Source organism: Pyrus communis, chromosome 2 (genome assembly GCF_041283825.1).
Source record: "Pyrus communis isolate YQ-2024b chromosome 2, ASM4128382v1, whole genome shotgun sequence".
NCBI classification, from domain to species: domain Eukaryota; kingdom Viridiplantae; phylum Streptophyta; class Magnoliopsida; order Rosales; family Rosaceae; genus Pyrus; species Pyrus communis.
Window position 1 is genome coordinate 14,855,458 of NC_142566.1, and position 15,430 is coordinate 14,870,887.

At 38.6% G+C, this 15,430-nt stretch overlaps 1 protein-coding gene across 4 annotated transcripts; it reads left to right on the top strand.

Moving 5' to 3' along the window:
• Nucleotides 1-4,426: 4,426 nt before the first annotated feature.
• GCP1 (glycoprotease 1) lies at nt 4,427-9,566 on the top strand. 4 transcript variants are annotated; one of them, XM_088684255.1, is made up of 13 exons: nt 4,427-4,793; nt 4,903-4,947; nt 5,478-5,552; nt 5,817-5,913; nt 6,184-6,274; nt 6,434-6,483; nt 7,279-7,469; nt 7,609-7,694; nt 7,773-7,911; nt 8,034-8,117; nt 8,242-8,356; nt 8,827-8,919; nt 9,017-9,566. In XM_088684255.1, the coding sequence occupies exons 1-13, from the start codon at nt 4,509-4,511 to the stop codon at nt 9,058-9,060; spliced, it is 1,395 nt and encodes a 464-aa protein (XP_088540381.1). In that variant the 5' UTR covers nt 4,427-4,508; the 3' UTR covers nt 9,061-9,566. The 4 variants fall into 4 exon arrangements, with proteins under 4 accessions (XP_088540381.1, XP_088540376.1, XP_068344532.2 ...); XM_088684250.1 differs by having other exon boundaries at nt 8,827-8,915; XM_068488431.2 differs by having other exon boundaries at nt 7,836-7,911.
• The last annotated feature ends 5,864 nt before the right edge of the window (nt 9,567-15,430 follow it).

Sequence of the window (15,430 nt, forward strand, 5' to 3'; positions counted from 1 at the left end):
TTGTTTCAAAATCAGAAGGAGTTGGAGAAGTGGGTTCTTCTTGGTTTGGAGGATGATAAACAGGATGTGCAATTGGTGAAGAAGTGTCGACAGACTTTAATTTGTGTAAATCATTGACTAAATCTTGTTGTGCAGCTTCCTGCTCTTTTAACTTTTTGTTTACTAAAGATTTGATCAAATCTTGATCTTGACCCAGTCTATCGGTTAACGTGGATCCAGAAAAAGACTGTCTGCTAGGAGCAAAAGATTTGTGTGACAAAACTGATTCACAAGATTTTCTTGCTGGACGATCAAAATTGATTTTTACAGTGCCATCAAAAGATTGTTCAATGTTGTCAAGATTAACGGGGCTGTTTTGAACAGAAACCGACTTACTTTCATTAATTAAACACCAATCTGAGGGGAGACTGATGTCTGACCACCTAATGGTTCTTGGTACTCTTATGTTTGCGCTTTCTTGGGTTGTTTGGATTAAAAGAGTGTGGTCACGAGGACTTTTGTTCAAAGCTTGAAAATTCATGTTTGTGCCAGTGACTTTGTAATAAATTCTAAAAATAAGTGCCAAAGGTTGTGTTCCTTCCAGGACTTGGTACCCGGAGGTTTTGATATTAAGAGTAAGAGCTTTTAAAACATGTGGGTCTGAAAGACTTATTGTTTGGACCACGTCTTACTGTTTGGCTGGAAGAAAGAAAATTGGTTATATATGTATATATGTATATATATCCCTTGATAACAACCAAATTCAACAATGTATAACGTTAACACAACATGTCAACACAAATCATTCCCAACTCAATAATATAACTTCAACAAAACAAAACTGAATGACCTATCCCTAATACACAACCTGCCAACAACATTTCAAAAACTCACATCCCATCGAAATTTCTCAAAAATTCCACAAATATCCACCAATTTCAACTAATTTCATCAACCCTGAACCCAATTTCAACTAATTTCATCAACCAACTTCCATAAATAACCAATTTTATTTCTAGGTTCCATATTTCCAAACTCACCAAATTTCAAATTTACTTTGGAGAATGAAGTATGGCATCGACTATTAAGGAAGCAACGACTCTGAACCAAGGCCGGTCCTAAGATTTTGGAGGCCCTGTGCAAAACTCAAACAGAGACCCTTACATGGTCTAAAATTTTGGTTGGTATATTTTCTTTTACATTTTTTATTTTTTACTGTGTATAATTTAATATAACGTCAAATAAATAAATAAAAATGAAGTACAGTATTGTGACATCCCACATCGCCCAGGGGAGTGATCCTTATATGTATATTCTCATCTCTACCTAGCACGAGGCTTTTTGGGAGCTCACTGGCTTTGGGTTCCATAGGAACTTCGAAGTTAAGCGAGAAGGGGGCTAGAGCAATCCCATGATGGGTGACCCACTGGGAAGTTACTTGTGAGTTCCCAAAAACAAAACCGTGAGGGAATGGTAAGCCCAAAGCGGACAATATCGTGCTACGGTGGTGGAGCGGGCCTGGGAAGTGATCCGTCCGGGCCGGGATGTGACGATTTGGTATCAGAGCCTAACCCTGGTCGTGGTGTGCCGACGAGGACGTCGGGCCCCTAAGGGGGGTGGATTGTGACATCCCACATCGCCCAGGGGAGTGATCCTTATATGTATACTCCCATCTCTACCTAGCACGAGGCCTTTTGGGAACTCACTGGCTTCGGGTTCCGTAGGAACTTCGAAGTTAAGCGAGAAGGGGGCCCGGGAAGTGATCCGCCCGGGCCGGGATGTGACAAGTATGGTGTTTATGTACCTATATGGATTCTCTATGTTTTTGGTTCTCATCTCAAAAAAATTTATGTGTTAAACAAATCACTGGTTATGATATTAGTAACATCTTATAACGAATCTTTTTATTGCATTTTTGCTCATGCCCTAAAGTGAGGATGATTCTCACTGCCCCTCTCCTGTTGATTGTCATTAGAATAATTCAAATTTTGAGATTCATGTCTTAAACAATTAAACCAACTTAATATAACGGAGGTGTGTACTCTAATTTCTTTTGATATAGGGATGACTAAATGGTTTTTAAATTGAATGAAAATTAGATGATCTTTAAATAGTGACCAAAAGAATAAACAATTCTGATTATGACATGTATTCTATTAAATGATGTCATATAAGAAGGGAGCTTATAAAGATTATATTAGACTTTCAAGAATTTTAATTTATTATGAAAGAAATTAAACTACAAATATTTAAAAGAAAAAAAAAATAGTGTAGCTCAAAAAGGTTGCTGCGCAAAAATTAACAAATATGTGCAAGTAGGGAGTCGAACTCATGCATCATGCCTAAAACCTCCGCTACGAAGATGATGTGAATTATTTCCATGCTTTTTTTTATATATAGTATATTGTAGGTTTTTAAAATTGGGGGCCCCAAAAAATCGAGGCCCCTGGGCAATCGCACACCATCAAGGCAGGCCCTGCTCTAAACCTAACTCAAATCAAGCAAGCACCATGTATTTCTGTGGAACCGACTACTCACTCTCAAAACCAAACTCGCCTGAATTTCTAAACTTCTGTCTAAAATTGTAGTAAGGGCAATGACGACAAGCACAACCAAACTTTGACTGGGTTTCAAACAACAAATTTTTCGAACAATGAGCAACTTTTCGACAGGAATGATGTTTGAGGGATGGTAGGAGATGGAAAGTTTTGGAGGAGAAGGCAAATTTAAGATGGTAACTATTGATCTTGGGGGGAGGAGGGACAGTTTAAATTACAAAAAAAAATTGAATTTATGTTGGGTACTATTTTCAATAAGTGACGGGTCATTTTTAACCCAATTTTACCCTAAGCTTATTTTAATGGATTGGTTTTCAATCATTCAAATTTCATCCAACGGCTCACTTCGATCCATTCGTGTGGTCCGCAAAGCTCGATCCGCACCTTAGAAATCACAAAAGGGAAAAGAAAAAAAGCATGACCCAATCTTGGTGGCCTCAATCGAGAAAAAAACATTTTTCCAGTTGGAGGTTGAGGTCAAAGGTAGGGTGGTTGAGAGGGATAGGGAGGCAATACTTGATGTTTCTATTGGAGACCCCGAGCAAAATGACTGTTTGATCTGGCCACATAAACGTAGGGGAAGATTCACGGTTAAATCGGGATATCACCGACTCTTCAATTTGAATCGTCGAAGTTATGTTTCACGGCCTTCTTCTTCTGTGGTGGTCAACTAGGGTGTTTGGAAAAGGTTATGGTCTTTGTCTCCCCCCCCCCCCCCCCCCCCCCAAAAAAAAAATCAGGCTCTTTTTGTGGAGAGCAGTAAGTGGGGCCATTGCTACAAAATTGAATCTATTTAAACATAGGTGCGCTCCTAATCCTTTATGTCCCATTTGTCAATCTCAAGAGGAGTCTATTGAACATGTTTTGCTTCTATGCCCATGGGTGGATAGAGTTTGGTTTGGAGGTATTTTGGGTTTGAGGATTGATAAGGCTGTAATAACTTATTTTGCGTCGTGGCTTGATGGAGTGTGGTCCTCTCTCTCGGGGCATATTGAGGATATGCGAAAGGCTTTGTCCTATATTGCTTTAGAGTGTTGGTCAGTTTGGAATGCAAGGTGGGATATGGTTTTCAATTCTAAACTTCATTCCCCTAAGAGGACTATCCTTGCTGCTTCAATAGCGCTGTCTTTTTTCAATGAGGCTATTCCGGACAGGGGCACAATGCAAATCTCGACGCCTGAGATGTCTATTACCCGTACGTGGTCGTTGCCTCCTTTGGGTGTTTTTAAAGTTAACGTGGATGCTAGCTGGCATGGTGTTGATGGAGGTGGTCATATTAGGGTGGTTATTAGGGACTCGACGTGCCAATGCTTGGTGGTGTGCAAAAAGCAGATCTGTGCAACTTCTGTGTTAATGACGGAGGCTTTAGGGATTTTGGAGGGATGCAGGACTGCTTTGAGATGGAGCTGTGAGGATGTTGTTGTTTAATCGGATTCGCGGAACCTCATTTCCTGGTTAAATGAGAACATTGAGCAGGGCAATTAGGAGGTTTTCCTGATTCTGTTAGAAATTTGTGGAGCAGGTAGGGCTTTCAAATCTTGTAGTTGGGCTTGGGTGCCAAGAACCTGCAATGGAGCGGCTGACTTTGTAGCGTCGCATGAGGGTGCGGAGATGAACGACATTGTTTGGATCGTAAGACCCCCATCTTCGTTTGTTCTTGTGCTAAACAAGGATAGCCTCCCTTGCCCTCCTCTTTAGATTTCTGTTAGGATGAAGATTAAGGTGACTTGGGGCTTGTTCCAAGTCTGTTTTCTACCTTCTTCTCATTGTGTAGTTCTTGTTGGTCTCTCTTAGCCTTTTGTTTCTTTTAGCTTTGGCCCTAGTAATGTTATTCCCAGTTTCTCAAAAAAATTAAAAAAATAATAATAATAATAATAACGTTTTGAGAAATGAAAAATACGTTCCCTTCTTTCAAGTTTGAATCCTCCACCATTCACTCACCATTCTCCATCTCCGTATCCCTCTCTGTGAATGGCGCTCTCTTCCAGATTTTGGCGCCTAAATCTCTTCCCAAAACCTTCACTTTCCCCCTTACAAACCACTCTCAAATCCCTAAAACCCCTCCGACAAAAACTTTGTCCAATCCTTTCACTTCCCATTTCTTCTTCTTCTTCTTCATTGAACTCCTCCAATTCCCTTTTCTCGACATCGAAAAATTCTGCCTTTTCGGAACCTCACAGTCGAACTCCATCTCCCCAAGATGATCTTATTGTTCTGGGAATCGAAACCAGCTGTGACGACACCGCCGCCGCTATCGTATGACTCTGATTTTGCTTCCTTTGGTGCTTTTTGTACTTGGTATTTGTTAATTTTGTGTTTTTTCTGATGGGTTTTGTTTTGTATTTTGTGGGTTTTATGAGTACAGGTGAGAGGCAATGGTGAAATCCTCAGCCAAGTTGTGTCTTCTCAGGTATGAACATTTTGTTCCTTGGATTTGGTTTGGGTTGTACAATTGCAGAGTTCTGATGAACCATTAAAAAGAAGAAGAATTTGGCACAAATTAGTTTCGCACGTTTAGAGAGTGAGGAACCTAGTTACGCTTCGAATTTTTCCATACTGTAGGTCATGAATAATGTTCGAAAAGGGCGATTGAGTTATCTAATTTTTCCAGAGAAACCACAATGGAGAATATGTAATGCAATCAAATGTCCTTAAAGATTCATACTTTCATGACAAACAATCCGCAACTCTTAAATCATCCACAATGGAGATTTATGGTGAATTTGGCAGAGAAAGAATGATCGTCTACTGTGCTGCTTTTCATATACCTACTTGTTAGAAAAAAAGTGTGTTGTGGAAGAAATATGGTTCTAGGACAGTGCCACATACTACGTTCTTTTAATTACCAATATTCAATAATGACGATTCATTTTTAGTTTTTCTTTGTGGTACTTTTATTGGATACGTTCATCTAATTTTGAGCCTTGGCCACATATCAAGGCAGATTTGCTTGCTCAATATGGAGGTGTTGCTCCAAAAATGGCAGAGGAAGCACATTTGCAGGTGATTGATAAGGTATAGCATCCTCCATACTATCACCTTTAAACGCAGTATGATGTTCATATCTTATTTACATCTTCTACTTGAATGAGATTTTGTTATTTATGTTGAGCACCCACGTAATACACAAATAGGCTCGATATTTTGCAAACTTGCTGTGTCATTTGGATTGCTTATGCCATTTCAAAATGTCAGTTGTAATCTAGTCAAATGGTTCAAGGCTATCTCCTTTTTTTCTCGGTGATAATGTGGGCCTGAATTTGTGATTGTTGATTGTAGGTTGTGCAAGAAGCACTTGACAAAGCTAAGTTAACTGAGACGAATTTATCTGCAGTGGCGGTTACTATTGGTCCCGGTTTAGGCCTTTGTCTTCGTGGTAAATTGCATAGCAGCACTCTCTTTCTTTCCTCTTTTGCTTGGTGTTGCAAAATTTTCATACTACTGATGCCTTATGGTTGGGTTTGTGCTATGGAATTTCCAGGGCATAGGTTCGAGGAAAGTAGTAGATGTGATTTTTCTTTTTGGCAGTGATTTACCATTCAAAACTGGAAATGGGTTACATTGTCTTTATTATGCTCAGAAATGACCAGACTTGAATTCTTTCGTATCCTCACAGCATATTAGCACTAATTTTGTATTCATGCAGTTGGTGTGCGGAAAGCTCGTGAAATTGCTGGTAGCTGTAACTTACCGATCATTGGTGTGCATCACATGGAGGCTCATGCTCTTGTAGCCAGGTACGGAAATTTTGACTATCTATGCAATGCAAACTGGAATGTACAAACTCTCTCCCTCTCTCATTTTTAGGGGTATAAAGTATGTGGTTGTTATATGCACTTAAAATATTGATCTGAGTTGCTCTTGTGCATACAATGAATTTCCTTTTCTTGATCTAGGTTAACGGAAAGAGAGTTGCAATTTCCTTTCATGGCCTTGCTTATTTCAGGTAAGAAAATATACACCTATCCCGCATTAGGTCTTTTTACTAATTCACTGGACTTTGCATCTACATTTTTAGACTACATGACTGTACCCTTTTCTTTTTGGAAAAATAAAATAAACATAAGAAACTGCATGAAAACACTCATATCCATCAGTTACTTCTGTGGTGTTTGCCGCCATACGTGCAAACTTAGTTTCCACAGGTTGCTAAATACCATTTATTAGTTGTTTTTTGTTCACTTAAAATCTAAAAGTTCTATATTGTTTGTTTTTGACAAAATTTTTTTGGTGGTTTAGCTATGTCTTATTGTCTTATCGATTAAGTTGAAGAAAAATTTATTTGAGTGTTTTCTTTGGAGGGAGGTTTTGAGTTTCGGTGTTGTGGATAAGTTCAGAAGTCAGCATTGCAAAAAAGTGAGTGAGTGAGACAACTACAAGAAAAATTATGAAAAAGTGAGTGAGACTACAAGAAAAAAACGAAACACTGTATTTGTATGTTAGGGAACATTTGTATTTTTTGGAAGCATTAGTGTGGTTTCTGTAAAACTTGAATTGTCATTAGTTTATAAATAAATGAATTGTTTTGTAATTTCCTCACGGTGCAGTTTGGCTGTTAAGCTAGTATCTTGCTTTTATTTCTTGTATTTCTATCTAAATTTGGATTTCTGCTTTGATAAGAGATGACACTTATGACTTCCCAGACAATCTAAAGTTGTAGACTAAATCAAAGTTTTTGGTGCTGTATGACATTTGATTTGGGCTGTCATAATTGTTTAACAATCTTGGTGTCTGTCTTTAGGAGGACATAATCTACTCATCCTTGCTCGTGATCTTGGTCAGTATGTACAACTTGGCACCACAATAGACGATGCAATTGGCGAGGCATATGACAAGACTGCAAAATGGCTTGGCCTTGACTTGAGGAGAAGTGGTGGGCCAGCTATTGAAGAGCTTGCTCGTGAGGGTGATGCCAAATCAGTCAAATTCTCGGTAAGTTTATTTCAAGACATTCTCTTTTCCACCTTTGGCTGAATGTATATACTGGTTCTACTTAAGAAGTCTATTACAGATGACTGAGATTTCTGCGATGTGAAATTGTATTCTAAGCCTGGTACTCATTTGTTTCTAGACCCCAATGAAACAACACAAAGATTGCAACTTCTCGTACGCTGGTCTGAAGACTCAAGTGAGACTGGCAATTGAATCTAAAAATATGTATGTATAATCTGTTGATATACATTATTATCATTGATTCTTGGTTGCTGCCAGTACTAACTGTACTTTTTTGTGCAGTGATCTATGGTCTGCTAGCTTAGCTATTAACTTTTACCCACCCAACTTTCCTATGTTATGCAGTAATACTACAATTCCTCTTTCCTCAGCAAGTAGCGAAGATAGAAGGATTCGAGCTGATATTGCTGCTTCTTTTCAGGTGACTGGATGTATATTTGTCAGTCTTTATCTTATTTTGATCAAATACTGCATTATTCAGTTGTCGGCGTTATTTATCTCTCCTATTTCTTTCTTCACATTAAGATTGTCTGATGCATGCAGCGAGTCGCGGTGTTACATCTAGAGGAAAGGTGTGAGCGAGCAATTGAATGGGCCCTGAAAATTGAACCTTCTGTAAAACATTTGGTGCGTAAACTGCGGCCTTTGATTTTGTATTCTTGAACCCACCACATGATAATGGGCACCTCCTCATTATGATGGTATTCCTGAATATTGCTGATCATGGATCCCTCATGTTCTTCCTATGCAGGTTGTCTCCGGAGGCGTTGCATCAAATCAATATGTTCGGTCTCGCCTTGATCAGGTTGTCAAGAAAAATAGCTTACAACTAGTCTGTCCTCCTCCCTGCCTTTGTACTGACAACGGTAATTCCTTTTCTCTAGTTTCGGCTCAACTTATGGATGAAGCTAACTTTCCTTTGATAAAAGAGTATCATAGCATTTTAACCATCAGTAACTGACATGATGTTATTTTAAGTATTAAAAGAAAGGGGTGTGATATCCACACACCCCTTTTTACTTCTCACACACCCTTGTTAATTTATGTCCGTTGATCTTTTTCAATTCATCCGATCCGACGGCCGAAAACTAAAAAGGTGTGAGAGAAGTAAAAAGGGGTGTGTGGATATCACACCCCTAAAAGAAATTGTACCCATAGTTGGCCATCACGAAATTAATGTGGAAAAAACCTCTAGTTTTCCGTCTTTACAAATAATTATTTTTTGGAGCCTTTCCTATGTTGCTTGTCAGACAAGCTGGTCATCACCTGTCAATTAAGACTGATACCTTAAACTTCAGCTAAAAAAAGACTGATACCTGAGTTTTAACCTTGGCAGGTGTAATGGTGGCTTGGACTGGCATTGAGAACTTTCGTATGGGAAGATTTGATCCACCACCACCTGCAGATGAACCTGAAGATATTGTGGTTTGTATGAAAACTTTGATTACATATTATTGCTTTTCAATCAATTTTTTTATTTTCATGTTTATTGTAAGCGTTATTAATTATTTTGCATTATGAATCAGTACGAATTGCGGCCAAGGTGGCCATTGGGGGAGGAATATGCTGAGGGTAGAAGTGAAGCTCGCTCAATAAGAACGGCCCGCATGCATCCTTCTCTGACGTCTATGATCCAAGAATCTTTGCAACAGCAACCGTAGTCTTCATGTTCTGAATCTGCAGCCACTTCATGGCGCTCCACAGTTCAACCCATCCTACAACTCAAATTGATGTTTAGAAGATAGTATGGTTGACTCGAACTGAACCACCTATCTAACAGCGAACGGAAGATTGATCACAAGTGTGGCTCTAGCTAAACGACTGGCCATTGACATCAAGAAAATGTCCTGTAATGTTCGTGATGCCCCTTAAATATGGTTCAAAAATCCTTGCAGGAGAGGAGCTTCTTACATTGCCCATGTAATATAACATTGGTTGTGTTAAACTACTGAGCTAGGTCCGCCATTTTGCAAGTGAGATTTTTCTCTGATTTGTGACTCTGTGGAAGCAGAATACGATTATTTTGTTTTGTTCATTCACTTGAATAATATTTGATATCAGAATTACTTTGGCCAATGACCATACTTGGAGATGAGATCAAGAAAACATAGATAAAGATGTGAAGGAGAAATAAGAATGAATATTAGTGTTTTAAAATACTCGCATCAGGGCGCACCTAGGCTGCCTCGGAGACTGGGCAATTGGCTTGCTACTTTTGTTTTGGGGGAGCCGTCGAAGGACTTGACTAGGCACATCGGGGCGTGCTTAGGTCTCGAGCCGCGTCTTAGGGTGTTTTGAGGTGGCGGAAATCTTGCCTAAAATTTACTGGGGACCCCAAAGTCGAAGGTTGGCTCTGTTGCAGCAGTTGCCCTCTGCTTTTTCTTTAATTGCAGTGGCGGCATCTACACGAAGAAGATGACCACACAGAAAAGAAAAGGATTTTAGTTTTTATTTTTTGTACACTTGGCTCTAAACGACTTAGGTCTTGAGCCGCATCTTAGGGTGTTTTGAGGTGGCCGAAATCTTGCCTAGAATTTGCTGGGGACCCCGAAGTCGAAGGCTGGCTCTGTTGCAGCAGTTGCCCTTTGCTTTTTCTTTAATTGCAGTGGCGGCATCTACACGAAGAAGACTACCACGCAGAAAAGAAAAGGATTTTAGTTTTCATTTTTTGTAGACTTGGCTCAAAACAACGTCGTTTTGGCCAAGTCTTTTAATTTTTTTTTAATGACTTGGCCCAAACGACGTCGTTTTGGCCAAGTTTAATTTTATTTTAAAAAAAAAATTATAACCCCAACCCTTTTCTTCCCCATCCCAATGCCCGATTCCCATCTTCCCATTCACAGTTCACCCAATCACATCACCAATTCCACAATTCCCCACTTCCTCAAATCCTAAATTCTCAAACCTAAGAAGGTTCCACTAGTCAAACCCTGCCAGATGTATCTATCATCATCATAATCAATAAGTCCAGCAGGGATCCCAATAATCTCTTCCACAATATCATTAGGTAGCATCTCTCTCAGCTTGTTAACATTCTTGGAAAGTTAAAATAAAATTTCGAACTGAAAGTGAGAAGGAAAATAGAAGTCTTTGTTGGAAGATTAGTCACACCTGGAGTAAGATTGATACTTGAAGACAAAAAGACGGGGTTTCATGCAAGTTGCACGATTGAAATGGACGTCTAGGAAGGAAAAAGTAATGTAGGCCAAAAATCCCGAAAAAGATAGATAACAGGAGGAATGCTTACCGATTAGTTGGCGTTTGTCAGCCACTAGAGCAAGTAAGAGAACCTACAGTGAATGCACTTAAAGAACTGCAGATTTTGACCTGATTGATCCCATATATCAATTTTACCCCAATCTCATACTTCAATTTGTTTCAAAATTGTCCACACCGCCACATTTTGTTTCAAAATTCAAGTAAGATTTGTAGTATTCTAGTCTCAATTTGGTCTTGATTGCTTGTTTGATTGTTGATTAATTGTTTTACAAAGTATTATATGATATAATTATATATACATTCTATATTAAAATATTTAGGTCTCATGAGTGAGGCTTCGCCTCACACTTAGCCGAGACTATTCATGGAACGCCTCATCTATGCCTCTGCCTTTTAAAACATTAATGAATATACAACGTGTTTTTTGTAACAAGAGCTAAAACTTACAATAGAAAAAGTATTATATCTCACAATTGATATGCACCAATTCACTTGTTTGAATTAATACACGTAGAAATTCAAAACTACTCCGTGTGAAACAAAACACAGGGAATTTACACACCCACCACCACCATCCCCCAACCACCTTGAACTCACAACCACCAATGTCGCTATTGCCGCTACTGCTTTGCCATCATTATCATCACCACTTTCTGCATTATAACAACCAGTACTTTGCTTATCGTTGCCACCTCCACCTCCACCTCCACACACTATCATCATCACTAGAACCACCACCATCACCCTACAACTTTGCTTAGTGAAAAAAATTCATTTTCAATTAAAAGCATTTCTTTAGTGCCTTTTATCGTCGATATAGTTACCCTTTTGTAACCAATTTTTAATATAACTATCTATTTATACCAAGAGTTAAGAAAATAAATTGTTGCGAACACAATTCATAAAATTCGATCCTAAAGTCACGCATTTTTTTTCTTTTTTTTTTTTTGAAAAAACGATATTAGGATGGGGAGTGAGTTAAGTCTCACAATTTGTTAGCAATAATGTAGTTCAAATTCGTAGTTGGTGAGAATCAAACCTAAAACCTCTCAATTACAAATGAAAGGAAATATCACTAAACCGTAATAGCAAGTGACAAAAAATAATCCTAAAATCACGCACTTGAGTGAAGATAAATATTATTAGAACACATACATATGAATGCGTAGAGTGAATTAGCAGTCAGCCAAATTTCCCTCCACTTTACCACCGTACAAACACATTGAAAACCTCTGTTCCTTTGTTTCTTCTACGTTTATAGAATGGAAGTGGGAAGGTTACCAATCTCAGCTTCATAGAGCGTAAACTGATATCAACAAGCTACACCACTCTCACTGCCCTCTCTTCTCTCTCCCCCTCCGACCTTGCTAGAGGTAATCCTCTCTCCGCCATCAAATTTCTCTGAACTTTTTCGGTTGGGTTTTGCGTCAAATCAACAGCTTATGGGCGTGCCCGCCAACTATTCGACGTAATTACTCTTTGAGCTTTGACCACACTACTGCTTCATACTTTCGAGAGATTTTCCAAGTACCGGATATTCAAGCGATATTTTTAGGTATGCTAGGAAGACTAAATTTATAGGGAAAATTTGTAAACTAAATGATATGAAATTTGATTATTGAATTTGTAAACACTAATTTTCCTGCGATGAAACGAGACAAGAACACGTGTACAAAATAATATTTTGTATTAATGATTTTGGGGTTACAATCTCTTTATAATTTGATCATCTGATTCGATCTCCGGAGGATGTAGATTTGTGGATGTTTTGTTGATCCAAGGGCCGTTGAGGCTTGATCTTGGATGAACGGTTGGAAGTTTCTTCAAGAGCCTTTGGGGCTTGATCTTAAGGGTTGAGGATGAACAGATCTTCAAGGGCTTTTGGGCTTGATCTTGAAGAACAATGATGAATGGATCTTCAAAGGGCTTTTGGGCTTGATCTTGAAGAACGGATGTGTGGATTTGTTGATGTTGTTGATCCACAGGGTCGTTGGGGCTTGATCTTAGGATGAACGGATGATGAACAATGAACACTTTCTTCAAGGCCCGTCAGGGCTTGATCTTGAAGGAGGATTTGACGAAGAACGAAGAAGGCTTTCTTGATGCCTTGATCCTTTGGGATTTGCTTAAGGGCTTTGGAGTTTCAAAGCTTCAAGGTTTTGGTGTGATGTCAATTGATGAAGTAAAATGAATGAAATTAGCTTCTATTTATAGACTTTTTCAAGGCCTAATTTTGGATATAATATTCAGATGAAATAAATCATTTATGTCAGGTGTTGACACATGTCTTATTTGATGACTTTTCTGATTTTTGTTCGAATTTTTTGTTGAGTTACATGATACGTGTAAAATTTATGTGATACGTGAACGTTGAAATTTTAATTATTGGTCAACATTTATTTCATCAAAATTTCGATGTCTACAGAATTATTACTTAAACGTTGATAAGCGTGCTCATTTCTATTGGTGACACATAATTTAGTTTGCAAATTGTTTACAAATTTAGTCTCCCTAGTAATACCCTATATTTTTATGGGGTGTGATATCCACACACCCCATTTTACTTCTCACACACTTTTTTAAATTTCGGCATTCGGATCGGATGAATTAAAGAAAATCAACGGACATAAATTATCAAGAAGTGTGTGAGGAGTAAAATAAGGTGTGTGGATAGCACACTCTCTTCACTTATTTCATAATAGGTGTAGTGATAGGAGCATTTTTATGCGACTTAATTGGCTTGTTCTCATGCATTTATGTTGTTTTTCCTTAGTTAGTTTAAGTGTTTAAAGTCATTTTCGTGCAATTTCAGGTTTTAGTGTCAAAGTATGCAAAAAGAAGCAATTTGGAGCATTCGAGAGCATTTTTGGGCCAAGATTGGATAGTGCAAGCATGGAGGCATGAGGATGGACGAATTTGAAGGCTTGAATTCAGTTAGGGAGCTGCAAGGGGGCCTAAAAAAACCTTATTTCTAGAAGGCTTTATCTATTCACACATGGTGCCTAATTTCTAGCTTGTCACTAGCCGTCCTAGCTTGTCACTAGCCGTCCTAGCTTGTCTCCTAGCCGTCCTAGCTTGTCTCCTAGCCGTCCTAGCTTGTCACTAGCCGTCCTAGCTTGTCACTAGCCGTCCTACCTTGTCTACTAGCCGTCCTACCTTGTCACTAGCCGTCCTACCTTGTCTCCTAGCCGTCCTACCTTGTCTCCTACCTTGTCCAAGCTACACACATATATCCTTTAAGTGTTTCATGTATAGAATTTCTGGTACAAAAAAAACCTTTTGGTTTCAACTAAGTTCAAAACCTTTCCTAGCCCTATAAATAAGGCTTTGCAGCAAGGCACTTGGGGGATCACTCATTCACCCAATTTTCGTCCATTCATCTAGCCACACCACTCTACACATCCTAAAATCCTAGAAACACAATTCCAGCCAAACACTACACCTTGCCGTGCCTATCCTCCATCCAATTCCATAATCCCTGATCCTAAAACACATCCCAACCATCCCATCCACCTTTGTGCCGTAGCAAGGAGAAAGAAGGAAAGACTCTTGGATGCTCAAGCTTCGTCGTTGGTGCATTCTAGGTGTAATTCGTTTTATGATTTCAATGTTTAATTTATTTTCCTTTCATTTTATTATGAACATGAGTGGCTAAACCCCTATTGGTTAGGGGTGATTTCAAAAGCCATAACTATGTGTGCAAGTTGATTTGATAAATTCCAGTTATGAGTTCTTGAATCGTGAATGCAATTGGCTTAACTGTGCGAGTAATAACGTATTTGTGTTTGTTAATTAGGGGTCGACACTTAATTGGCTTGCATGAATATGATGCTAGAATATAAGTTTGTTTCACATAATTGTCACACACTTATATTCACAAGTAGTGAAGGTTGCTAGTCACAATCGCGTTAAGTTCAATTCCTAGCATAAGTGTCATGATGTCATAGTCACAAGTGCTTTGTCAATGCTTATAGTTTTCATTGAACGTAATGATCTTTGATTGTATCTTTATTATGATGTCATGTAAGGAACTTTTGAAGAATACTTTGGGTTGTCGTATGATGTCATCCAATTCAATAACACAAGGAAAACTTGAGAATTAACTAGTGATGTCACGGTTAATTTGGGGCATTGTCATTCATAATTCTATGAAGGAATAACTGGAAATCGAGTCATTTGCATACTTGTCATGTGTGGAGAAAGAACCCCTAACTAGTCCATCATCCATTAAAAACCCCAAAAACGTTTCAAAATCAGTTTTACTTTGCAATCTGTTTTCTCAACTTTAATTTCGTCCAAATCAAATCCCCCTTTACTTTGAAGTCTCAATTTAGTTAGAAATTGTTTTGGTTCATGTTTTTAAGTGTTTTGAGTCAAGTTTTCAACCAATTTCGTCCAAATTAGTGTAGGTGCTCAAAACTGCCCAGAAAGTGGTTTTTAGGCAGTTTTGAGTCTTCTAGTTGCTGTTTTGAGTTTTTGTTTTGTTTTAGTGTTTTAACTTTGGTTTTTCATTCTTTGAGTCCAAATTAGTGTTTTTAACTTTGTTTTGGAGTTCTTAGGTCAGTTTTCAAGAGTTTAGCAATCCCTCCTAATCCCCGGTTTTGAACGATCCCTATTTACATACTTTGCTACAATTGTCAGAAGAGGGTTTAATTTGTGTGCTTAATATATTTCGCATCAAATTTTTGGCGCCGTTGCCGGGGATTAGCAACTTTGCTAAT

Coding starts and splice junctions, on each gene's coding strand:
- GCP1 (XM_088684250.1), top strand. CDS start 4,509: ATGGCGCTCTCTTCCAGATTTTGGCGCCTAAATCTCTTCCCAAAACCT. Junction 5,553..5,816: donor ATTTGCAGGTGATTGATAAG/GTATAGCATCCT, acceptor TGTTGATTGTAG/GTTGTGCAAGAAGCACTTGA. Junction 7,912..8,033: donor ATATTGCTGCTTCTTTTCAG/GTGACTGGATGT, acceptor TGATGCATGCAG/CGAGTCGCGGTGTTACATCT.